The sequence below is a fragment of the Embiotoca jacksoni genome, unplaced genomic scaffold (assembly GCF_022577435.1).
Source record: "Embiotoca jacksoni isolate LCO1_2020_lvr unplaced genomic scaffold, fEmbJac1.0.p SCAF_4, whole genome shotgun sequence".
Taxonomy (NCBI): Eukaryota; Metazoa; Chordata; class Actinopteri; family Embiotocidae; genus Embiotoca; species Embiotoca jacksoni.
This window is the reverse complement of record NW_027185392.1, coordinates 16,898,512-16,923,515: the sequence shown is the minus strand read 5'-3', so window position 1 is coordinate 16,923,515 and position 25,004 is coordinate 16,898,512. Positions and strand designations below refer to the sequence as shown.

Sequence of the window (25,004 nt, the reverse complement as noted above, 5' to 3'; positions counted from 1 at the left end):
CACCCACCTGTAGGTAGTTGGTGCTGCCACCACCCAGATTCTTCTGCAGGGGTTTGACTCCACCCACGATGGATGTTTCGAGCATGGCTGCGAGGCTGCGAACACTTCCGGAAGCCCCCTCCGACCTCTCCAGGCCTCCTGTGTCCTGAGCTCTTAAAGCTGCTCCCAGGCTGCCACAGTCACTGGCTCGTCGCTCTCGATAGGTTGGAGGGCCGAGCAGCCCCTCCGCCTGTCTCTCAACCTCTCCATCACCACCAGTAATGGAAGAACAGGACCGTTTAGGCGGCGTCGGCGGCCGGCCTTTCCTACGTGGACGGAGGGTCACCGATGATTGGCTGCGGTTAACAGTGACGTCATTGGGGGCGGGAGTATGTGAGGAGCTGCTGCGGCACACCGTGGCGTATCTAGAGTCTGATTCAGAGCCAATTAGACTGTGAGTTCTCCGTCGCTCTTCCTCCTGACAGGGCAGACGCAGAAGTGGTACTAACATGTCGGCTGCAGACATCTGGGTGGAGGGACGCGGCCGAGCCCTGGGGGAGGCCTGCTGGTTCCGGCCGTGAGGGGGGGTTTGTGGAGGGGTCTGGGTCGGTGTGTGGGGAGGGGTCTGCGAATGTGTGAGACCTGGGCGAGGTTTGGCCAGTGGGCCAGGGGCACCGTCCCTCAGCTTCCTCGCCTCCCTGCGGGGATCTGAGGAGGTGCTGCCACCGGGGCTGGGTGGAGGCGGAGACGGGCTCTGAGGAGGCTCGGAGCCACTTTCTCTTCTCTGTAGCTCCTTCAGTCTCTTCACGCCCAACATCATCTTCTTCTGATGGCCTGAGGGGAGGCAGGGTTGTGGAGGAAAAGAAGGGAAGAACTTATCCCGAGGTAGAAAAAGAATAAAGACTAGAGTTCAAGAAATTCCAGAGTATTTATTACTGTTTTTAAAAAGTAGCCATGAAATGCACGCTTCAATTTTCTGGAAAATTTCTTGGCAGCCTGATTCTGCCCTGGTCATGCTCATTAAAACGAATCCACAGCTACACAGCCTCCAGGCTGCGACGGCTACACGACCTTTAAACATTTGTTACAGTCAAAAAGTAAAATAATTACACAACTTTATCGGCTATTAGAGGCTACTTTAGAGGCAGTAATTATCTCACTTCAGGTCATTGAGGTGTCTGTGTTTTTAAAATTTGGAAAGTAACCACAATAAAATACAGAAAAAATTAAATTAGGTTTGTTCTTATTTTACAGCTGCTTTGAAACTTCTCCTGACGTTAACGTTTGATTTGTCCCATTTGGTTATTTCCCATCTTTATGATGTAGCCGTGTCTTACCGAGCTTAGTTATGCCGATCTCTTGCAGATCTTCCAGGCTGATGTCCGAGATGAAGTCAATGTTTTCATACCCGTTCTGCACAAGAACCTGGTAGTACTGACTGAGGCCCAGGTGAGACAGCCAGTCTCCCAGATTGGCCTAAAATACACACAGGGACACACAAACATGGGCACGGTGTAATAGATTTCTTCTACGTTCTTATCCTGAACAACGACTGAAGTTTCTTAGCCAGCAGACAGATCTGCACATGTATATGCTTGTGTGCGTGCAGCTGCCAAAACTGCACATCTCCCCCGTTTTGTAGTTCGTGTAGTACATGTGAGAGGCTTACAGGCTTGTGGTCTGGCAGCCAGTCTGTGGAGGGCAGCTTGCTGATCTCTGATGTTAACTTCTTTCGATGCCCCGGCTTCATGACCCCAATTGCCGTCAGGTCCTTCAGCAGAAAGCACACTCAGTCACATCACAAATACACCACAACTACTGCAGGTTTTTTTTTCTTTTTTTTCCCCCTTCTCTTAAATGTAAACAATTTTATGTGCAAGTTTGACATTTATACATAAGCTGCGTGTGACATGCCTTCAGGAATACTGTGTTTAGGATAATCTCTGATGAGTGTCCCGCGCCCCGAGGGGGGGGGGGGGGGGTTACGTCATACCACTGTGTCTGCTTCAGTACACACACACACGCACGCACATACATACACACAATGGCATTAAAAACACGCAGGGACGAACACAGAGTAGCGTTTACTGCACAGACTGGAACACGCGGCCATGTGTGAACACAGGTATGTAAAGGAAGCAGACAAGAGTATGAGAAGTGACTGGTTGAGGCTCAGGACTCACACCGGGGGGGTCATGTGACAGAGACAGGAGGGTCATGATGACATCATCCAGGTCGGCGGGGAGCTGATTTGAGAGCTTCGCTGGGCGGAGCCTCGACAGACAAGGGGCGGGGCGTGAGGGGGTCAGGGGTCATGACCTTACCTCAGGGGTCATGCAGCTAATGGTGTCTAGATCATATCCCGCGGTGAGGAAGTGGGTGGTGTAGAACTGCAGCTGAAACTCACCCAGCCACGTCACTACTGCCTGCTTCTAGAACACAGAACACATAACACTACTGCCTGCTTCTAGAACACAGAACCGTCCCGCCTTCTTCTAGAAGAGTCCACAGGCTTCTTCTAGAGCGCAGAACTCAGGCCTGTTCTGGAACTCAGCATGGCAGCTGGTTCCAGAACACAGAAGGGGGAAAAGTTCTAGAAAACAGCATAGAAAGTTTAACCCTGCGCCTACATCAAGATCTAGAAAGAATGGGAACCTGTTCTGCAATATAATAGAGAGCTTTTCTACAAAACAGAATGTTAAATGCAGCGTTAACCCTGCGATAGTTCCTAAATGTGAAGCAGTATGCTGCTGACATTTATGCTCAAAAAACACCAACAAGATTTTTTTTTTTTTTAACATGCTGCTACTAAAATATGTAGCAAAATCACTTCAGGGTTTTCTGGAATAATAATATCAATGGATTTTTGTTTTGGATAACCATTACTACCAAACAATGCAGCTCGAATAGCAGAGAGCAAATTAGGAACTAAGTGCCCACTTACTCCCAAGGTAATGATAATGTTTTGCCGCTGGGTTTTTGTCACCTTCTGAATACAAAGGCGGTAAATGGAAATAAAACACTTCCTTTGAGAAACCTTATGAGCAATATGGTTTAGCAAAAACGGAAAGGGCTACATTACATTGAATTTTTATTGGCCGAGTCTCTCGTCGTGAGTGAGGTTGAATTTTTTGCTACACACATATTTAGCCTGGTATTCCCAGACCCAAATTCACTGCGTAAACAGACAGGGTTTGGCTCGGCTCCATTGGGGATTGTTTTGAGACGTTCGTTGCATCCTACTGAGCGTAGACCTCTGGTTTATTTTTAAACTACTGGAGCAGCTTTTAATCAGTCAGCAGTGAACACCCTATGATGTATGCTGTGCGGCGAAACTCAATGAGCTGTACACGACGAAGACTGCGTCAACAAATGACCATTGCAGACTTTGTAAAGTAAATTTAAGGATACAAGGAGCATTGTTCTTGGTCCATCTGCTGTTCCTCGATGTTTGTTTGTGTTGATAAAATTATTTACAATTACATTTATGATATCACTTCATCTGACTACCATAGCCGCCTTTGCTGGAACGTCATTTCAAAACAAACACCAACCCTTAACGTTATCACTCTCAGCCATTGGCATTGGTCACTAATTGGTCCAGTCTTCAGAGTTGCCAAGCAAACCCTCATGTAAACAGGATTTCCACAATATAATCACTGTCAAACCTCAAGCTGTGAGCAATCGGCTGGCAGAGCCAGATAAACAACCGATCCTCCAATTATAGGCAATCCTGCATCACCACCTGATCTGCTGCTGGTTAATTAGGCTTCACGTTGCTGTGTACTGTTTTCTTTAAGAACAACTTTCTACAGAAGGTAAAAACAGGGAAAACTGTTTACAGCTAGGGCCCCTGTATAAATTTCCATTCACCTGTATCGTATGTAGCAGCGGCAGGAGTCTCTGTGATAGAGATCTCAAAAGTCAAAGTACCACTATGGCTAGATACCATTGAGAGTAAGCGGGGAGGTGAGAATATTTCTAATTTGAGTAAACCTTCCCTTTAAAGGTCAAATTAGATCATTTTCTTTAAAATATTGGTATACCTACATTTTGTTGTGAATGACTTTAGTGTCAAAGAATGTTGGTTGAGATCAACCAATGAGGACACACTACAACACTACAGCTTTTGCTTCTCTGTCGCCTGGCGACCAGTAGGTGTTTGATTGTAGAGTAGGGCGAGGCCATTTAACCCTCAGCCTCACAGAGCACTCAGCGCTGCTGGCAGGTTCTAGAGCAGAGTGGCAGCATGTGGGTGTCTCAGTGTGGTGTGAGGGCAAGGGGTGGGTGGAGGGACAGAAGGCAAGACAGCAACGGACTCCTCGATGTGTCTGCCTGTCTCCATGGTGACACACTCACATGCCCATCCACAGGGGGTCATCTGTTCAGGTGCAACACAACCACCTCGCCAGATACCTCGCTGTGCCCACTGAACCCCACCCATGTAGATGTCTCTCTCCCAAACCAGAGCGCTGGTTGAGAAGAAGCAAACAGTAAAAGGTGGCCCCGGACTGGACCAATCTGCCATACAAGAACTCACTTTCCCATCATCCTCTTCTGCCTTGCGCTCAAACGACCGCTGTTGTTGAACTGTGCAACTCGAAGAGCCTTTGGGTTGAGGTGAAAACGTGACGGAAGGAAAAGAAGAAGAAGGAAAAATAATCAAATATGTCACTTTCAGCAATAAAGGACAGTTTTATTTCACCTGATGGTGAATATCAGTATGAATATCATATCGTGAATATATCCTACAAGCTAGCTATTTATAAAATGCCAGCCGGAGCAGTGCTTTAGATCCTGGCTCCTTCTTGGTCGTTTATTTGTAACTGATGATTACCTGCACAGGAACATTTAATTATTTACAAACTATAGTAATCATGGAAATAATCACTGAAGTTCCCACTTTCGCAGTCATTTCTAGTCAATCTTTCAATATTTCTTGTATTTAAGAGCTCCCTCCGAAATCATTTCCCTCTATGTCTCTGTTCCAGTAAATTATTAAGAGACTCAGGAATCATAATGGTACTTTGTCCCCCGACTGATTCTCAACATGCTGCAAAGCCAGGAATATGTGTTATTTTGTGATCAATAGCATTCTTAGAAGGTGAGAAGCAGTGAAAATAATAAATTAAGACTGGTTTCATTGCCTACGAAATCCTTCATAATAATGCTGATAACAGCTTTGATGCTTGGCAGGCTTTGTGGTGTTGTTTTAACTGCACACCTCCCACATATCACTTAGACCAGTAGAATGACAGCAGATTAAATATGCTAATTAATGTGCTTCTTTCAAAGTGAGATTAGTTATTCAAGTACAACTGCAAATATAGAGTCCGATTTTCAGTGGGATACCTAACACACCAAATAAATGTCTATACGACATATAAATACATCAAACAGTCTTTATACACAGATTGTAACCGTACTTGCCTTCATCGCCTTAAATCGGATACTAACAAAAGATGTTTACAGTAATACAGTATAAACGCAAATATTTTATATCAAATAAAGTTTATAAGTTACAAGCGGGCCTTAATACAGTAGATTTATGAATGAGGTTTTTCGATATAGGCTGTGGTTAGTAAAGGATAACAAAAACTGCCCGGTCCAAACTTAAAGAATACGTTTCAATATCAGTTTTAAGGCATTATGTTAAGGCTGATGGTCACACAGCTTATTCTACTGTGCTTTCCCGTTTCTTTGCTGTGTTCATTTTTTGGATGTTATTTAGGTAGGTAGGTATGGGTAGGTATTTACTTTATTAATCCCCGAGGGGACATTTTTTTCTGGATTTGTATTTGGATCTCTCTTCATATTTATAGCTTTTCAGGCAAAGACAGTTTTTATTCTGCTTATTACCAGCAAACATTTGTCACCAGTGTGTAATAGCCACGTTGGTTCACAGCGCTAAACATTAGTTTTACAATACTGGCTGTAAATATTGTGAGACATCTACGTTTTTCTTTGCCTTCTCTTTTCTACTGATCTGCAACACGTGACTCTCCAACCCGTTGTTATCCCCGGTCATCAAATACTGCTGTTTTGTTAAAGCTTAATAGTTTCATCTACACCTGTGATGTAGGTTTAGGCATCAAAACTACATGCTTAGCAAAGTGAAAAGATCATGGTTTGCTTTGTTGAAATAAGTACACTAAAAACGTTAGCTAAGTTATGTACGTTGTTACCGACCTAAAATATATCCAAACACAAACAGCAGTCCTCCTGTGTGAAGGTCCTGTGTCTGACCCATCCAACCACCCCGACCTCCTCACTACGCAGACTTTATTCATCGATACCGCGTCCTCCGACTTCCCCCTTTGACAAGCGTCATAAACGAAGGCATCTCACAATCTTCGAGCCGTCATTGTGAAACTAATATATTTTGTGCTGTGGACCAACGTCGCTGTGACACACTTTGATGTGAGACTTGGCTAAGTCATAGAGCTCACAGATTACAGGGAACCAAAAATGATTTATCCCAGGAGGATCTGTCCCTGCTTATTCAAAGCAGCGTTTTAGAGCAGCTTTAATAAATAAAGCAGAACTTAAAATAGGATTATACAAGAATCGGGGTGGGAAGTGCTACTTCTTTCTGATGTGAGCAGACAGGTGGTCTTTAGAGGGCCAGGTTGACTAAAAGTGAAAAGGAGGAACAAATTATTCATAAAAGCGATCTGAACAAGCCCTCAGGCACTTGTTGTACTTGTGAACACGGCCTTGATCATTTTTCATTGTCGTCACTTTAGAACAGACAAAGTGCTTTTTTTGAATCAGCGGATCAGACAAATTTTCTCATAAGCGAGCGAAAACAAGCTTAGATCTTCGTTCAAATCACTCCAGCAGCAAAACAAACTTTACACTGCCAGGAATGATCACTTCAAGTACAGACTAAGATATTGTTGTAGGTTGTCTCAGTGTGTGAGCTTACTTGCTGACTGCTCCACAGACTGCGACTGCTCCAAGAGATGCTCCTTGGCTTTTACAGACTGAGACAGCACGGTGGCCAGGAGCTAAAACATAAAAACACACACAAATACGCTCATATACGCGCACACACTCACATAAAGAAACATTTACTCAAGCGTAATCATTCAAATCCCAGAGGTGCCTTGTGACTCAGCTCAGCACACATAACATAGACTCAGGCTTGCCGCCCTCCTCCTCCTGTATTTCCTCCAATTTACTGCTACAGCAGAAATACGAGAATAAACATTTCCTAAATGCACAACATGGACGCATCATCCAATTTGCCGAATGAGTGCTTTTTAAGACACCACCTATAAATACACTACTCACGCCCAGTGCTAAGAATAAATTTAGAATTAACTTAATGCGTTAGAGAGCAGACCTGCAGAGACCATATCACTAATTATAAGTTAATATATAATATAATATAGACAATGGAAGAAGCAAACAAATAACATTACACAAAAAATAAAATGCACAAACTCTTCACTTGACAAATAAAAAACACTATTTCCTATTTCTAGCACATACACTTACACTCAAATACAATACATGACACATGGAAGTATGACTTTAAGTGTTCTCTTAAGATATACTTTTCATAGACCTGTTACAGTTGGGGCTGCCCCCAAACAGTTGAATAAACTCCGCTAATGAGAAAACTCAAAGTTGAACAAGTTTTAAATAACCTTGTGCCTGGTCTGAGACGTTGTAAATAACTTTTAGAAATATTTTTTACTGGCAAAGGTTTTACATTTAGGAAGGTGAGGAAGTGAGCGCCTCCCACACGTGAGAAGAAACATTTGCAACATGCAGCCACTGCCACTGAAGTGCATGCTGACAGCTAAAGTGTCCAGATAAGCCCAAGTTTCAATCTTACATTTTTCTAAATGTTGTGCACCGTGTTCGCTGCGCCAGAAAAGGAAATTAAGGCCCAGTTCATGCAACGCTACAACCAAGCGGCAACCAGACGTCACCCATTGGTTTGTAAACGGCCGTAGTGAAGCCTCGAGTTCAGAATTTGGCCGGTGCCATCTTGCCAGTCCCGAGAGGTTTGGAGCCGGCAGTGACCATATTTGGGCGAGCTGGGGGGGAGCGAGAGGTGGATCTGACTCGATCTGATTGGAAACCCGGCAATACCACGTCCCGCCCACCGATAGCCGTAACCTGACTGCACCACAGGTCTGTCAATCAAAGAGACACGCCCGCAAAAACACTGCTTTTTGAATTTATTTCATAATTAATGACGTGATTATTTTCAGATGAAGGGCCAGAAAACTCATAAGAAGGAGCAACTTTAGCTAGCAAAACTGTGATAACTCGTGGAGAAATTTTATTGACAGAATTTTACGAGGCTGGTTGAATGGGAGTCTATGGAGCTGGAGGCTTTTTGGAGCCAACCTCCAGTGGCACCCGGTGGTATTGCAGCTTAAGGCACTTCCGCATCGGTCTCATTTTTCAGAACCGGAAGCTACGTCCACTTTTATATACAGTCTATGGTTACAACCATGTCTCTTTTTCTCTTCATCTCTGCAGAGTTGCTCCAGACAGTAAAGGCTAGTTAGCAGCTATGAGCGAGGTGAGAGTAAAAACAGGACCACCATTTGGTGGTGCATATCTGGAAAGGTAACACATTGTGTATTGCTTTTGCTGTTAAAGTTGTCGTTAACAGACTGTTCGCCTCGTGTGTGTGTGTCTGTAAGCGTAAGCGTTTTTTATTCAGCTTATTATTGTGGTTTTGTATTTCCCTGTCATGTTTTACAGTGTTGACAATGTGACTTATTACATTCTTTGTCAGCCCTGAAACTTGAACAATTTTTGGATTTGGTCAACTAGGTGAGTCTTTAGTCGCGGGCAGCCCGTGTAGTAATTGACACATCATTGTCAGTGATGGATAAACAACTAAGTTAACTAAGTGTGAAACAAATGAGTGAAGGTGAGGTGCAAAAAAGAGGATTGAAAGATAGACATAGTAGGATTTAGCTACAGTTTGCCCAGGTGAGGGTGTTGTTGGCATTTACAGGCTTAATTTAACATGTGATTAAAAAACAAACAAACCAGGAGGCCATCATCTCAGTGCACCTTGTGTAGTGTTGAAAAGAAGAGGTGCTGATCTCTCCAACGGAAGAACAAACTGAGCAGGAAGCACATTTGTGGTTAACTCAGTAACTAGAGTTGTTTGTTTCCTGAGGATGTTTCGCTGTTTCCCAGAAATGATGTGTCTGTTGTTTGGTTGAGGTACAGTGGCAACGCGATAAAGCATGTAAGCGGGTAAAATGCGAGGAGTCTCGTTACCTTGACCCCTTCTGCTTGTGCGTGCAGGCCTGGAGCATTAAGGCCGTGAGTGTTGACTCCCGGTGTGGGTGCCGGGTGTGGACTGGGTGCAGGTGTGGTCAGAACATGCGTGTTTCCAGAGCCCTGCAGGCTGCTTGATGACCGAGCACTGCCGAGGCTGCCCACGCTGCCACTGCGCTCGCCGCCTCCGCACATAAACACACACACACATTGCAGTATACGGTATCATATAGGGAACATTTCTCAAACACACAGTTTCAAATTGTCCCCTCGAAAACACGCTTAGAGTATACCTGCCAGAGGTTTGCGCAGCACCCAGATGTCCTCACTGGTGCTGCTCTGATGTCCCAGAGTTGGGGAGCCTTGAGGACTCAGCTCTGCAGTCCGTGAACCTGTCACACACACACACACATACACACACACACACACACACACACACACACACACACACACACACACACACACACACGTTTATTACTGATATTATTTTAGTCTTGGTATTTTCAAATAACGTTCTTATTGCCACCAATTAAGTAACTAACCAACAGCTACACAAACAATGTGTGTCTCTCATACTTTCATATGTAAGAGTGTCCAACTCTTAAATGAACACCGTCAAAGACACAGACTCACACACAGAGATACACTCATTCACCTACACATGCATAAACATCGTAGTGGTGATTCTGAGACTTGTAAAACCTCAAAGACTATTTTTATTTTAAAACTAAATCATAGCACAAAAAGTATCTAAAATGTTGGCTAATTAATTCAAATTTTCGTTAGGACGTTCTGCATGTGAAGTCATAAAAACGGTGCTTTCAATTGGAATATTTCAGGTAAAGGTCCAGTTCACTCAAATTACAAGAAATCTATTCCAGAACAAATAAGGTTACTCAAATTTATTTCATTTAAGCTGCTTTAAAGAGAAATCGCATCTTGAAAACTGAAAAAAAAAAAAAAAATTAAAAAAAAAAAAGCCCTGACCAGTTAGGATTATCCATTTTTCTTTCTTTCTTGTTGTTTGGGTGAACTGTCCCTTAAATGAAGCAACAAGCAGATAGATACAGCATGTTCTATATGTTGTCTTGTCAAAACGGATGAAAAGGATGCTTATCTGTGATTTAGAGTGACACTACATTATGTACCTGTCTGACTTTGCTGCTCCTGAGAAGTGGAGAGAGGAGGGGGAGGAGGAGGAGGAGGAGGAGGAGGAGGAGGAGGAGGAACAGTAGTGGACAGAGGAGTAGACAGAGAAGGAGGAGAGATGGGAAGAGGAACGTACCCAAATGAGGAGAACCGAGGGAGAGACTGTGTGTTGGGGTGAAGGGGAGGAGGGGGTGGCAGATGCAGGGGGAGGACTTTGGAGGGGGGGTATGAGTGTCCGTTGACCGAGGCAATGGGACAGGGGTTGGGCCTGCGGAGCAGGAGGGTGTGGCACTGCTGGGAGGGGGAGTGGCCTGGACACAAGCCAGGAGGAGGGAGGTGCAAAATAACAACAACAACACAACAACAACTGATCAGTCAACTTGAAACAAAACAAGTCTTATAAGAAAAATTCTGAAAATGCATAAAATAATAACTGATTAAAAACCAAAACATGACAAAAGAACGCATCCATATATCCACAGGGAATATATCTGTATAAATTAAAATATAATATCACTATAGCAACAAAGCAAACAAACAATATGAACAAAAGCATCACAATCTAGCAGAGCAGGAAGGTTGGAGGGTTTATTCCTTCGGGAGGGTGACAGAAGGAGCAGATATATAGAGGAGGGAAGGAGGGTTGACAGCCAGTAGAGGACAGTGTTTGATCAATGGAGATGATTGACAGGTCGGGGATTAACAAATGGGCTGCCCATAGAGGCCGATGATGCTGCAGCTAGCTACAACTAATGATCAGCTATAGCTACAGAACAGCTGCTGAAGTCACACGCAAAAGTTCACACATCCACCCACCCATACACACACACACACACACACACACACACACACACACACACACACCCACACACACACACACACAGCTGTGCTGTGGGTGGTCACCTGCCCTCTTGATGACTTCTACCATGTTGGAGGGGAAATAGCCCACACGGTCATTTCCAGTTCGGTTGTCATGAATACAGCCTTTCCATCGGCCATCAGAGTGCTGCTCCAAAACCTGCACACACACACACACACACACGCACACGCACACGCACACGCACACGCACACACACACACACACACACACACACACACACACACACACACACACAAACACACACACACACACACACACACACACGCACACGCACACGCACACGCACACACACACACACACACACACACACACAAACACACACGCACACACACACACACACACACACACACACACACACACACACACACACACACACACAGATTATAATCTGTTGACATTTCTGGAACAACACTCGTACAAGCTAAACATAAAAACTCATCGCAGTGTGTGTAAAGTCCTCCTGAAGTTCACAGAACCAGCTCATTTCAAACTAGTGATTCACTAATGATAGCACCATCAAAGCTTTAGATGTCTTCGCTAGATTCATCTAAATAGGGTGGTAGGAAACATCTGCAGTGCCGTCTAGGCAAAAGGAATAAACAATGTAACACAGTAGCATCATGAGGCACTGCCAAAAATAACTGTTTTTTTTTAGATTTCTTTGGAAATTAAGTTGTATCTTTGCTTGAGTTTTATCTGCATATACGGAGAAATTTGTGTGAGTATGCAGTTAAGAATGAGCGGAAAATTTCCAATTACGCTAACCTGTCACCATCGATCATTTAGTTGAGCTCACATTTGAGGGTTTTTGTAATTCGACGTCTATCCTGTCATTTTTTGTGAAACATAATTAAGGTGTCAGGTTTATGTACTGTATGAGCAAGCTGGGGTCCTGCTTTGTCAGTTAGCTACAAAACAGTGAACTGTTACACCCAGCATTTACTGGGTTAAAATATTGGCTAATTATCCTGTGTTCAGGCAGCTTGGTTTGGGGAAAGTTGCGCTTTAGGAACGTCCCACGTCTCAGTCAACGTCATTCACACTTATGCAACATTGCAGCCCCCTGGAAATGTGCTCTGTTTCTGCTGATGGAATACAGAAAAGTGACAAACCAACCTCGTCATCATCAATTTATACCAACACAGGGAGTTCAGGAGGTCAATATTGTTTGTACACTGCATTTCTACGTGTTTCGATGCACTGCTGTTTTTAACATTTAACACAGTGAGCTAACGCGGTGGGCTCGGCTAACCCAGTCGGGCTATCTCGCCTTATTTACAGAGCAAGTGCATTTCTTCATTTCACCGCAAACGCTGACACGTCAAGTGACGACTTATCTGAGCTTTCAAAAACCTCCCACTTTCCCTGTGGGATATTTCCAGCTCGACAGGCGTTCGGGTGTGTTTTACAACTTCCCAGTTGCTCATGAACGCACCGTAACTAACACTAACCTCTATGTAATAACAATATTTGTGTCACGCAACCTGTTTAAATTTTGTGATGTGTAACTTGCAGGAATCCCCCATGTTAAACTAGGTGTAAATGTCTATATCCTGATTAACTACACTGGATATTTACATGGGCAGAAGAAGTTCAGCCGACAGACTGGTTCATCATCATCGTCTATCTTAAGATGATTGTACCGTGATAATGTCTCCAGCTTTGATGTTGAGGCTGGTGAGGTCGTAGTTGTTGCAGTAATCCTTCAGTGCTCGCACCTGCATTGCAGCCGAGGCATCTACAACACGACAGTACAGACAGTGTAGACAAGAGAGTGGAAGGGGAGGCAGTGAGGGAGGGCAGATCAGTACTACCAATCGAACAAATAGTAAGTCTTGTTTTGAGTATAACTACTGGTGTCAGCGGGAACAAGAAAACACCAACACAAAGCAAAATGAGCGGTCCGTGTCAGGTCAGATCATATTCTATTGGCTGGTACATAAACACTATTGTTGGATGGGTCTCTAAATCCTGAGTGGTAATCTGTCATTGTGTAAAGCACTCTCCTCATTCTGAAAAATGCACACGTGTTGGTGTTTACAATTGAAACTTGACCTTCACTTTACATGCGTGCAGTTTAGCGAACAGAATATAGTAAAGAGGTAGTGAAGTAGTGAAGAGGAAAGCTCCAGTATTAAAATGCTTCCCCCTCATAAATGTGAACACATAATTCTCTCCTACTGTGCACGCTTTCTGCTTTTAATAACAAAACGTATGGGTTTGGAAAAATACAATTTTGACAGGCGGATTAGTTGGTGCTGGATCAAAAGCATATTTTGTGGTTCTGCCCACATCCAGAAGGAGGGTTTTAAAAATGTGTATCATACATGCGTTTGTGCGTGTGCGTTCGTACACTCGTGGTCTCACCTCTCAGTAACTGTTTGATCTCCCGGCTGGCCTGTGTGGTGGTGAACTGGTTAACGATGTCCAGAGCGGTTTGACTCAGAGTGTTTCTCACTCCTGCACTGATGCCACTCTGATGGAAGCGGAGGAAAACAATGTTCAACGCTGCAATGTCAAGATCACAATAGGGATGTGGCTGTGTGCACCTGCCTGCCGTCACATTTTGTTGTGTGTGCTGCCTCAGCAATAAAAATCAAAAGTGAAATACAGCAGGATGAGAGAGCGCTGCAAGCAGGCCCTGTTCAAAAGCAGGGTTAAGCATACGCATCCGTTTTCATCTGAAGGCAACAAAAGGGCTAAAAAAACTAAACAAACGCTTTGAATATTGCATGACAGGCGGGAGGCGAGCCAGTCTGCTACAGCTTTATGTAACAAGCTAACATATCCCACAGGTTTCCTCGCACAGCTCAGTGGGATGAATGACAAATGCTGAGGTGTAAATTCGCTCAGCTGAGGAGAGGGAGGCAGCGTTAACAACAGCTGCTTATGTAAACACATTAAACAGACAGACTTAGACTTACATCCAGCAGCAGACGCACCACCTCTGTCTTCCCACAGAGGGCAGCCTGATGTAGTGCTGTGCCGGACTCCGACTGTCTGTTGATATCTATACCGGCCTGAATCAGCAACCTGCGGCACAAAATAATCATGATGTTAAACCTTTATTTCAACTGGAAAGCTTCTTTTGTGACATCATTTTACCAAACTGTTTCAATAAAATAGTACAAATGACAAAACAAAATGTCCACAAAAAGGTAGAAAAGCAAAATGTCTTCAAGTCAATAAAAGTGTGCCTGTAGATACGTTTGTGGATGTGGAACTATTTTAACAGGTTTAAATCACAACAGCGGACTGGAAGTTTAGGTTCAATATAAATTGCGATTAATCTTCCATTTATGTGCCGTGTATTATAAATCATCTGTTCTTTAGAGTTTCTGCTTGTTGTCTCAGCAGGCTGCAGGTTTGCTTCTGTGTTTGACTTGCAGCAGTTGGCAGGCAGCCAGATTGTTGATGTTCACCATAGGAGCGAGAAAACAAAGAAAACAAACTTCTACTATAGCAACAAGTCCCTTAAGTAGGAACCACTCCAAAATTTAACCAGACTCATGAGGTTTGTGGTTGCGGTCACATGCTGCACAGCAGCTGAACAGCTAATCAGGAGATGGTAACAGTTCACTTCTCCCAGTAAATGTTTGGTTGGTTGGTCATGGAACACAGTAAGACGCAAACAAGGCCAGTGTTTATGTATGTCAATTAACTAAGGAGTGGACTTTAGCAGGGAAGCTAATGTGGATTGTCGTTCACAGTCTGTGAATCTTGTGTTGTGTAGCAGTCTGCTGGCTGATCCTGTGTCACTGTCTGCACTGCCTTTGATAGAGCACTGAATGATACTGCTTTGATTTCTACATTTTCTTTTCTGAGGAGAACATGAGGCAATTGATGTACAGAGGAACTATTTAATCTCAGTTGAACTTTAAAGGATTATTCCAGTTTATTTCAACTTGGCATATTTCAAATAAATGTGTATTGTGGCTCTGTGGGTCAAACTAACTTTGCAATTCTCTACTTTTGTTTTAAAGAGTCAGAGAAATGAGGTGTCTCATAAAACAGTGTGTGAATGACTTATATCAGCGCAACTAGAACAACCTCTCTGCATTTTTCCAAGAAACAGGATTTTTTTTTTTTACACGAATCACTTAAGCTGTTTGTTTGCGAGTCTGACGAGACAGAAATTAGCAGCCTGTAACAGCCATTTTGGAAACTGCATCAGAGATCTCCCCCAGGAACAACTTTGATGGGTGACGGTTTGTTTACGTGTGTGGTTGACTTTCTGGGAACTAAATGTAAAGGAAGATTACTCCATTGACCATCATTAAGATGGATGAAAGTAAAGTTCTATCTTATCTGATCATTTTATGTGCTGGATATCTTGTTTGCAACGACCTCTCCAGCACATGGCAAAAAAAAAAAGACATCAATTGCCTCAAACACGTAAACAAACAGGCACTCGCTGATGAATGTGTCGTCTCTAAAACAGGTAGCAGGTGGCTAATTTCCGTGTTCACTTTCATCCAGACTTGAAAACAAACATTTCAAATGATAAATGTGACAGAAAAGTAGGTGAGGTGGGAATGAAGACAGACAAACACTGAGAGGGGCTGACAGTTCAGACCGTATGACATCTATGTGTCCGTTCTTGGCAGCGAGATGCAGAGGTGACACTCCGTTGGGGTCGGTGGGTTTCGGTTCCAGCATGGCTGCGCACATGTTACTGCTGAGCAGTAGCTGGACCACCTAAACACACAGACAGACACACAGCTTAGCTTACGCATTCACGTAGATCGTGGAGTCAAATGCATTAAAAGTTCCAAAAGTCTGCACCAAACTAGGTAAACAAGCTTTAATGTGTGCCGCTCCCTCTGTGTATAACCTTCTGCAAATTAGATTTAAAACGGCAAAACTTGGTCTCTGTGGACTGTGGATAATTGTTGCACTGTGTGTGCGCTCTCTTTTCTGATTTGAAACATTGAAATGTGTTTGCCTCATTAAAGGATTGTTTTAGATCATTGGTCCTATTAAGATTTAGGATTTTAGACATTATTTAGGTTATTTTAGGTTGCAGTTAAGCTGTTTCTAGGTTATATTGTCTTTATGTGAGATTTGTAGAAAACATTTTGCTCATGACTCTATAACTACAATTACATATCTTTTTCATTTAAATGTTTATTTTGTGTCGTCTGACTTAGGTTCCTTTTCTATAATTGGATGTTACTGCTGCTTATCTTCACTAGGAGACTCTTGAAAACCAGACTAAAGAAAGGCAGTGATATTTTGTCAATGCAGATCATGCAGCTTCTGCGTCTGACAAGTGAGGCCATAAAATGCAATAGATTTAAGGGCTGCTAGGGTTTGGCTTTAAAAAGGCTTTGTCTCCTTAGAGTCCCATTCAACTTCTTTCATGAGATAAAAAGTTAAGCGAGTCATTATGGTATCATTCACTGAAGTCACTCCTTCTTATTAGTTTTCTGGTGGTCCATTCTATCATTATTAGATATTAGGTTTATGATACCGGTGGGCAGGGTGTACGTAGCTTCCAGTTCAGAAAAATGAGGCCGATGCAGAAGTGCCTTAAACTGCGATACCACAGATTGCCGCCAGAGGTTGGCTCCAAAAGGCCCCCTGCTCCAGAGACTCTCATCCAACTAGTCTCATAAAATTCCAGGTCAAGACATGTTTTACAAGGTGATTTTGGTTTTGCTAGCTAAAATCGCTCCTTTTGAAAATAATCCTGTCATTAATTAGACAATAAGCCTCGAAAAGCCATGTTTTTGGGGGCGTGTCTGTTCGACTGACAGATCTGTGGTGCAGTCAGGTTACTCCTATCGGTGGGCGGGGCGTGGAAATGTCGGGTTTCCAATCAGACTGAGCCAGATCCACCGTGCGCTCCTCCCCAGCTCGTCCAAATATGGTTACTACCGGCTCCAAACGGCTCGGATGGCGGCGGACAAAATCCGAACTCGAGGCTTCATTACGGCCGTTTACAAACCAATGGGTGACGTCACTGTTGGTTGCCGCTTGGTCAAGACTAAAAGATCTCAACAACTATTAGATGGATTACTAAAAAAATTTGAGACGCTCACGATTCCCTTTAGGATACATTTTCACAACTTTGATGATCCCTACATTTTCATCTTGCGCTTTCATCAGATCGAAATGCTATTTTCTCTAATACTCGATGACACTCTTATCATCCTCAGCTGTACTTTGTATTTACAGTTTGCAGATATTAGCATGGCAACATGATAAACTAAGATGATGAACCTGGCCAACATTATAAAACCTCAAAGAGCTGTTACTATCGACTCTTTTCTTGTTGACCAAAGAGAGGATTTTCTCCTCAAGTAAAGATGGAATAAAAAAATAAAAAAATCTGTTCGTCAAATGCACTCACTCCAACACGTCCAAATTCACACGCGAGGTCCAGGGGGGTTTTCCCGGCTGCGTCTGAGATACACGGGTTGGACTGGTGTTGTAGCAACATCTCCGACTGTAACACGCATAAATCTTACTGCCACATCTGAATTTCCTCGTTTGTAACAACCACATATCATGCATGCATCAACAGGCCCACAAAACAGATAAACACACACACAATGGGCTCACAGAAAGACACACAGAAAAAACACCTACAGTAACCACACACATACACACACCCACACACACACCCACGCGCACACACCCACGCGCACACACCCACACACAGTTACCCCATCATAGTGTCCATGCTGAGATGACAGGTGGAGAGGGATCTGTCCTTCATCTGACTGTCCGTTGACTGACGAGCCTGCCTTCAGCAGCATTTTCATTGGTTCAGTCTTCCCCTGCCATGCAGCATAATGCAGAGGACGCATTCCTACACGAAACACACACACACACGCAAAGACAAACACACACAAAAACACACAGCCAAAGAAATGACAGCACAGTAAAACACAGACATACAAGACCCCACAAGGATGTGCACACAGATACATACAGAAAACGAGAACATGAAGACACATGAACACATGCAAATACTATTTTTTTTTTTTTTTACAGACAAAACAGTTTGCTGTTCGACACCCAGCAGACAGAAATACCTCAGACTGTCTCAACATTTGACACAAACATCAGAAAACTCAATTATTAGTAAGTGTTCTCATTGCTAATTTACTCTATTGTGCTTCTCATGCTGGGAGAGCCAATTAAACCCTAAGTGCTGTGTCTGGAGTTGGAAATACAGATGTGTGACAGCTAAAGCAATTAGTGGATTGAGAGAAGATTAATCAGAAACTATACTGAAAATGGATTTATTTTAATGAATTAAAAACAATTTTCAAAATTCAAAAAAACATTGTTTTTTGTTTATGTCAGCCTTCTGTGATAAAGTAAATGAAAAATTGTTTGACTATTTGGACCGACAAGCAAAACATTCTGGGCACGCAGGACATTTTTGCTATTTTCTGACAACCTGTTGACTGAATGATTAATGGATGAATTGCCAAAACAATCAGTAGACTCACTGATAATTAGAACAGTAGTTAGTTGCAGCCCAGTGATTTTCTTATTTTTAATTAGTTTTTTAATGTTTACTATCTGCGTTACTGTAGCTCCAGCTTTAGGCACCGACTCAGTACCCTCCCTGGAAATGCAGTCTTATTGTGGTTGACATTCTTGACCCTTTGGAAACCCTTCAAGTATTGTTTATGCCAGCATCATACTCGTGGGACATTTGCGACAAACAGCTTCCAGACAAAGGGCAAAAAAAACCTGTCAGCTTCTTAACATGGCCTAAGGGGAACTTTGGAGGGAACTGGACAACATAGTGTACTCCTGGAGCCATGCAGAAAATGCAAGGTGATGCCACGTTGCACTACACATAGTGCAAAAAAAAACTGTGGAGTCATCATTGATGCCTCTAAGCAGAATACAATAACCACCACTTTGCAGCAGTGCCTGCAAGAAGCAATGAGCCTCTCATGGCAGCGACCCAAGACCCCCAGTCTTGATACCAGAGATGAGCCACGTCGTTGAGCCGAATAAAGAGGCCCTCCAGGCTCAGCTGGCATGAGGAAGGCCTGACTCAGAGGAGAGGTGCTGGCAGCAGAAAGAAGCGCAGCAGCTGCAAGAGTTACAGAATCTACAGCTTCCATATATGAAGAGATTGTCATGTCAAATTCCTTTTAAGCAGCCTTAAAGGTCTTCCTGATAGTGTCTCTGTGATTTGGATGGAGGACTGCAGACAAAGACCGACGTGAACTTACTCTAAAGAAATACTTTAATGGACACAGTCTCCTTTCAGGAGGTTTCTGTGCAAGAATCCTGGAAAAAGTTTCAAATTGTGATTAACATGTCACGTGAATTTGAATCCGTGGCTTCAAATAACAATTAATTTCCTTATCAATTATTTTGTCGATTATGTTCTCGATCAATCAATTATTTGTTTGGTCTTTAACATATTAAAAAATATTGAAAAATAATGTCCAAAGCTGAAGGTTCAACCTAAAATGTCTTGTTTTGTCACGTCCACAATCTAAAGATATTCAGTTTATCATGGAGGATTATAGGACCCAGAAAATATTCAATTTTTTACAGGCATCACAAGGTAAAGTTCTTCACCAACAACAAGAAGGTTTTTTGTTTTTTTTTGCTTTTGGAAAATAGCCTTAACTGCGTTCCCATGATTAACCTGGAAGAACTGCTGAATACATAGTTGTTTGCCCCCATTTCCTATTTATGATGTTTTTAGACAGGATGAAAATTCTTGAAGCCGAGAGGATGTCCAGGTCAGTGAACTCCACTTATGAAACAAGCTGAGCACAACACTGAAATAAAGTTTGATGATTTTTTTTTTTTTTAGCACCGAAGCCATTTAATGTCTTTTCAAAGGTCTGATTGTTTTAGTTGTTCCTCAGTGGATTTCTTTAGCTCTTTTTGTCTTAAAGTTTTCTGGGTGTTGCTTTCCCAAGTTTTTGGTAAATTAAACAAATTATGTGAATTTGCATACTTGTATTGAAAATTGCACCAGATACGTATGCTTAAATCTTCCACAGACAGGAAATACTCCGATTAATTGATCAAGGACCTTTTATGCTTTCCTTTGTCATACATAACAGTAAATTGAAATATTTTGGGGTCTGGATTGTTGGCCACACAAAAAGACGATTTAAAGATGATCTCTTGGACTGTGACGTCATAATAAGTAATCGATTAATCGAGAAAATAATCTGCAAATTAATTCATAATTAAAATATTTGTTTAGCTGCAAAAAGCTCCACCGATTTGTCGCTATTTTATCTGCCATGTGTGCTGGGCAGACAGAGTACAAAGAAAAAAATGTAAATGACGTTGGTGAATCTGAATCAGAACAGGGAAGTTGGCCGGAAAACCAAAAGAAAGTGCTGAAAGATGCGAAAAGGCTCAGTAGTGATGAGGATCTTTGGGTTCATCAATACGACAGACCACAAGTAGTAAACTGATCCAATGTTGATATAAAACTATTCATTGTGCCAGCTTAAATACTGAACTTTAAATTGGTGCATTGTGTAGCATAATGTGAGAATTGCACTGGACTGGAAGTGGAGGCACAAAGCCAAGGTTGCCCGTGCTCACCGTGACCTTTAGTTTGATACTGAAAGATTGATTTGAGGTTCCTCCAGCACCTCATTTGTGGACGTAGGGCCACCTCGTAAAGATATCTGCCAGTGCCTTTATTTAGAGACACACTGGGCACGACTGACTGGGAGAGCACAGACAGTAGGCCTACATCCTGGAGGGATTATAACTCCCATCTGCCCTGAGATTTCTTCTTCTACTTGAATCTGCCAATGAGGGATGGAGATATTCGCTGCTCTACTTCCACTTGGCTCTCAGTTCTGCAGCCGTGAAGCAGTCTTCCTCTGTTTTCCATTGTTTGCTGCACAAACAAATCTGCCACTTCTCATAAGTACACACTACACCGAATTTCTTTTATTGCTTTTCCAACAAGCTCACCTTTCATTACATAAGCGGGTATTATTTGTCACGCAGGGGAAGCCGGAGATATGTTTGTTTTCATTTTTTTTTGTTTTTTTGAGCAGCTTTGTGTGTTTTGCGCCTGCTTTGTGGCAACATGGTGAGCTGAAGTGACAAGGTGAAAAATCTGTGTGACTTTTTACCTTTATTGTCTTTGATATCCACTGCTGCCTGGGCCTCCAGCAGCAGAGAGATCAGCTCCTTGTTACCACTCAGAGCAGCATGGTGCATTGGAGACAGCCTTCACACAGACACAGGTTATGTATAAAAATACACATATTCATATACGTAGTGTAAAACCTGAGCATAACTTTGCTGAATTAATCTTCGGCATACAGCTGCTCCGCCCCTCAGCTCTGTGTGAGCGACAGGAGGGGGGAAATGACCTACTTCCATTAATAAGCAATCTCTCTACCCCGGAGTCGAGCATACACACAGGGCATCTGTGTGTGTGTGTGTGTGTGTGTGTGTGTGTGTGTGTGTGTGTGTGTGTGTGTCTCTCTAATGGATCCCTGCCGAATATAAGAGCCAGGCCCTGGAGTCAAATCAACGACTCATCAGTCATGACACAAGGATTCCAATTATCTGATTCCAATCATCATAATAAAAAGATCTTTGTTATCTGATGGAGCCAAATGGAACCCAGTCGTAAACCAAGCATGTGCACACAAAAAGCTTAACCAATCATGAGTCCAAATATAGCCGAAATCCATTGTTGAGCATTCAGTGTAGATAAGTGAACATTTCTGAGCAAATTAAGAGCCACAAAATGCTGGCTTTGCCATAAGGTAATAATTACAGTCTTTAGATGTGAGCTTTTCAGCTGGCTTTACATCATAAGAACAGATTTAAGCAGGAATTAATGTGACTCGCAGCTAATAAAGGACTTTTTTTTTCTTCCCTTTTTGCCTAGTTAGATGATCAAAACATGGATCAGCAACAGAATAAAGCCTGTGGGGTTTTAGGAGTTTTGTGTTTTGCTCAGATTAATTTATGTTTGGTGGATGTTTCCTGTGTCATGGTTCAAATATGTGATTTGTGTTTGAAGGACGATACGTAGACACCAGTGGTTCCCAGTGTTTCTTCACCTGTGACCCCTTAAAATGAGGCAAAGTCTGGCTGTAAGGTGACACGACCTTATAGGATCTACCTTTGTAAGACGTGAGCTAAAAACCGTTCAACCAAAAAGTGATATTTTTGATCTTTCTCAATTTAATTAATTCAGTTAATATATAATTTATATATGCATATAGATGCAAAATTATCCATTATTTCACGTAATCTCTGAAGCCAAGTGTTTGTATAGTTCATCTATTAAACCTCAAGGCGTTTATGTGGATGAAAAAAAAAACTTCCCAGAAAGGAAAAAAGTTCCTTTTGAAGTTATATTATATACATTGATGTGGTTAAGTATATTAATTACTACCAAACCATTAGGCCAGACGAAATAATTACTTTTAATACAAGTTTTCTTTTTGACCGTCCTCGAGTTGACTTCAAGTTTTATTTTCTGTAATCAGTAGTTCGGCAGCAAAAAGTAAAACTTGGCAAATACAGAAAAAAAACACGTTACTTTCTTTTTTCCGTTATGTTTATAAATATCTTGTAACCCCTGACATTTATCTTGGGGTCCTTCAGAGGGTCCTGACCTCCAGGTTGGGAACCACTGCCTAGATCTGATAAAAGAGCAGATCACATGTAACATTGATTCAAGGATTCAACTGTGTAGCTGTCATGTAATTATTATTTCTGTTAGGCCCCTGATAAAAGGAGAATGGGTTAATATGCAGGAGGGAAGGCGGGGAGTGCTGAAAGGAAAGAGGCGTGATGGAGCGATGGCGGCAGGTCGTGAGTTTAAAGAGTAGTTTCTCTCACCCATCTGCATCCTGGATGTTGACGTTCACTCGCTTTGCTGCTCCGAGGAGCTCTGAAAGAGAAACAAACAGTCACAACTTCAATTCAGTGATCAATCTATGTTCTGCCCTCTGTCCTGTACGTATTATAATATTTAATTACCATGCTTTCATACCGGTAAGCATTCAAAAACCACGAAGCTCTAATGAAGACTAAGAAAAGTCCTTTTCAACAAGAATATTCAAAAGCTCAATTTGTACTATTTTGAACATAAAAATTTCAGGGAGGCCAGCTGGAGTCAGAAGGCACTTAAATTTAGCATAAAAACTAAAAGCATGGGAGAACTGCTATCTGGCTGAGAAAAAGTAAACCACATAACCTCTTTTTCATTTTCACAAGTTGTATTTTTCTAAAGATTATATAAATACATTTTTTTTGAACTTCTCATTGCTAACGTCCTTTGCTTGAGACTTTAGCTTCACATTTAACACCCAACCATGAGAGTGATATTGATCCTCCCCTCTAACTCTTGGAAAAAGGTAAATTGGCAGATTTGCTGAGTATTCTTATAAGTCTCTTAATTTGAAAGTGATAGCAGGTCGAAGTGTGAAGAGTTTAGAATTTAATGCTTTCTTTGGTTCAAATTTGGATGTGAGTTTTTGTATTTATGCAGCAGACATCTTTGCTAATGGATGCATTTCATTGAGACCCGATTTATGTAAATCTTAAAATGTTACAGTCCATGTTAACCTCAAATTTAGTCTGCGGTTCAGCAAATTAAACTTTCTTTTGGGAATAATTTGCATTGAAGGAACCTCAGGAACGTTTCTTTTTTTTTTTCTTTCTGATTGATGGTAGTTGTAAGGAATTAGCATTATTAGCAAATGTCATTATTTTTCCAATTAATAAATTGAATGTTTGGGATATAAAATGTCAGAAAATGTCCCGTTGCCTTTCCGCAGAGTCCAAGATGACCACTCTTGTTTTGTCTGACCAAAGATAATCATTTTATTATGATATTAAAGAGATAAAGGCAGAAAAATCACTTACTTACTGACAATTAGTTGGTTAAAAAAATAGTTGATAAATTTCTTGTCAATGTTCAATCAAATAATGGATGTGTTGTTGCAGCTCTGGAGTAATTTGATCTCTCGGTTTATATATGCTTCTGTGCTAGTGATTACGTGATTGATCGTGAATGTTCAGGTGTGAGTGAGAGAGATAATGTCGGTCTTTGATGGATGCATCAGAAAGTTAAAGACAGCACACGGCTGGAAGGAGACACCAAAACTCACAAAATCCAACAAACCCCGTGAAGCGGGAGCAGAAAAAGCATCTTGTTTGTCTCTCTGCCTCGACTTTTTTTTGTGTGTGTTTGGTCAAACCCTCATAATCCACAGGCCGTAATCTGTAGCTGCTCTGTAATCTGGGGAAAAGCTTCTCCCTCTCCCTGCAGCTCTATCTGCACTTCATCCCTTCATCCTGCTCTCACACTCTAATTTCCCCTGTAATTTGCTAAAGAGTGTGTGCTGATTGGTAGCTCTGCTGTTTCTGTTTACACTCTGCAGATGACATCATTTTCCTGCATGCATGTGTGCGTTTGTGTGTGATTGCGTGCACGTGTAGGTTCCCCCTTTTTCTATCTTGGATTAAAAATAAGAACCGCCCCTTCCCCCCCCAGCTGATGAATCAATGAGTGCAGATATCTGTGTCACCATCAGATATCACACAGCCACATGAACCCCCACCCAAACCACAGTCTTATGACAGGGCAACATCCGTAATTATTCTCCCAACTTTTTCTTTATGGATTATGCTTCTACACGACGCTGCTTGCACTCACACTCCAAACCAGGATTAATCAAATACTCAGATGCAGCTGACGAAGAGAGGGTATTACTTTACCCTCAAACAGCCTCTCTTT

The 25,004-nt window shown here is 42.3% G+C and overlaps 1 protein-coding gene across 5 annotated transcripts in view; it reads right to left on the bottom strand.

Annotated features, from left to right (window-relative positions):
- The window catches only part of LOC138208603 (caskin-1), a 40,313-nt gene that overhangs the window by 8,421 nt on the left and 6,888 nt on the right, over positions 1-25,004 (bottom strand). Inside the window, exons 2-19 of one of the 5 annotated variants that reach the window (XM_069166607.1) lie at positions 23,102-23,153; positions 21,370-21,467; positions 17,941-18,086; positions 17,625-17,720; positions 15,846-15,967; positions 14,194-14,302; positions 13,637-13,745; positions 12,913-13,007; positions 11,293-11,407; positions 10,389-10,700; positions 9,534-9,632; positions 9,241-9,425; positions 6,908-6,989; positions 4,520-4,587; positions 2,304-2,411; positions 1,649-1,750; positions 1,317-1,455; positions 8-813 (exon numbers count right to left, since the gene is read on the bottom strand). In XM_069166607.1, the coding sequence (XP_069022708.1) occupies positions 8-813; positions 1,317-1,455; positions 1,649-1,750; positions 2,304-2,411; positions 4,520-4,587; positions 6,908-6,989; positions 9,241-9,425; positions 9,534-9,632; positions 10,389-10,700; positions 11,293-11,407; positions 12,913-13,007; positions 13,637-13,745; positions 14,194-14,302; positions 15,846-15,967; positions 17,625-17,720; positions 17,941-18,086; positions 21,370-21,467; positions 23,102-23,153 (2,843 nt within the window). Of the gene's footprint in view, positions 1-7; positions 814-1,316; positions 1,456-1,648; positions 1,751-2,303; positions 2,412-4,519; positions 4,588-6,907; positions 6,990-9,240; positions 9,426-9,533; positions 9,633-10,388; positions 10,701-11,292; positions 11,408-12,912; positions 13,008-13,636; positions 13,746-14,193; positions 14,303-15,845; positions 15,968-17,624; positions 17,721-17,940; positions 18,087-21,369; positions 21,468-23,101; positions 23,154-25,004 lie in introns of those variants that run through there. The other 4 variants (XM_069166608.1, XM_069166609.1, XM_069166610.1 and 1 more) reach the window with 4 other exon arrangements.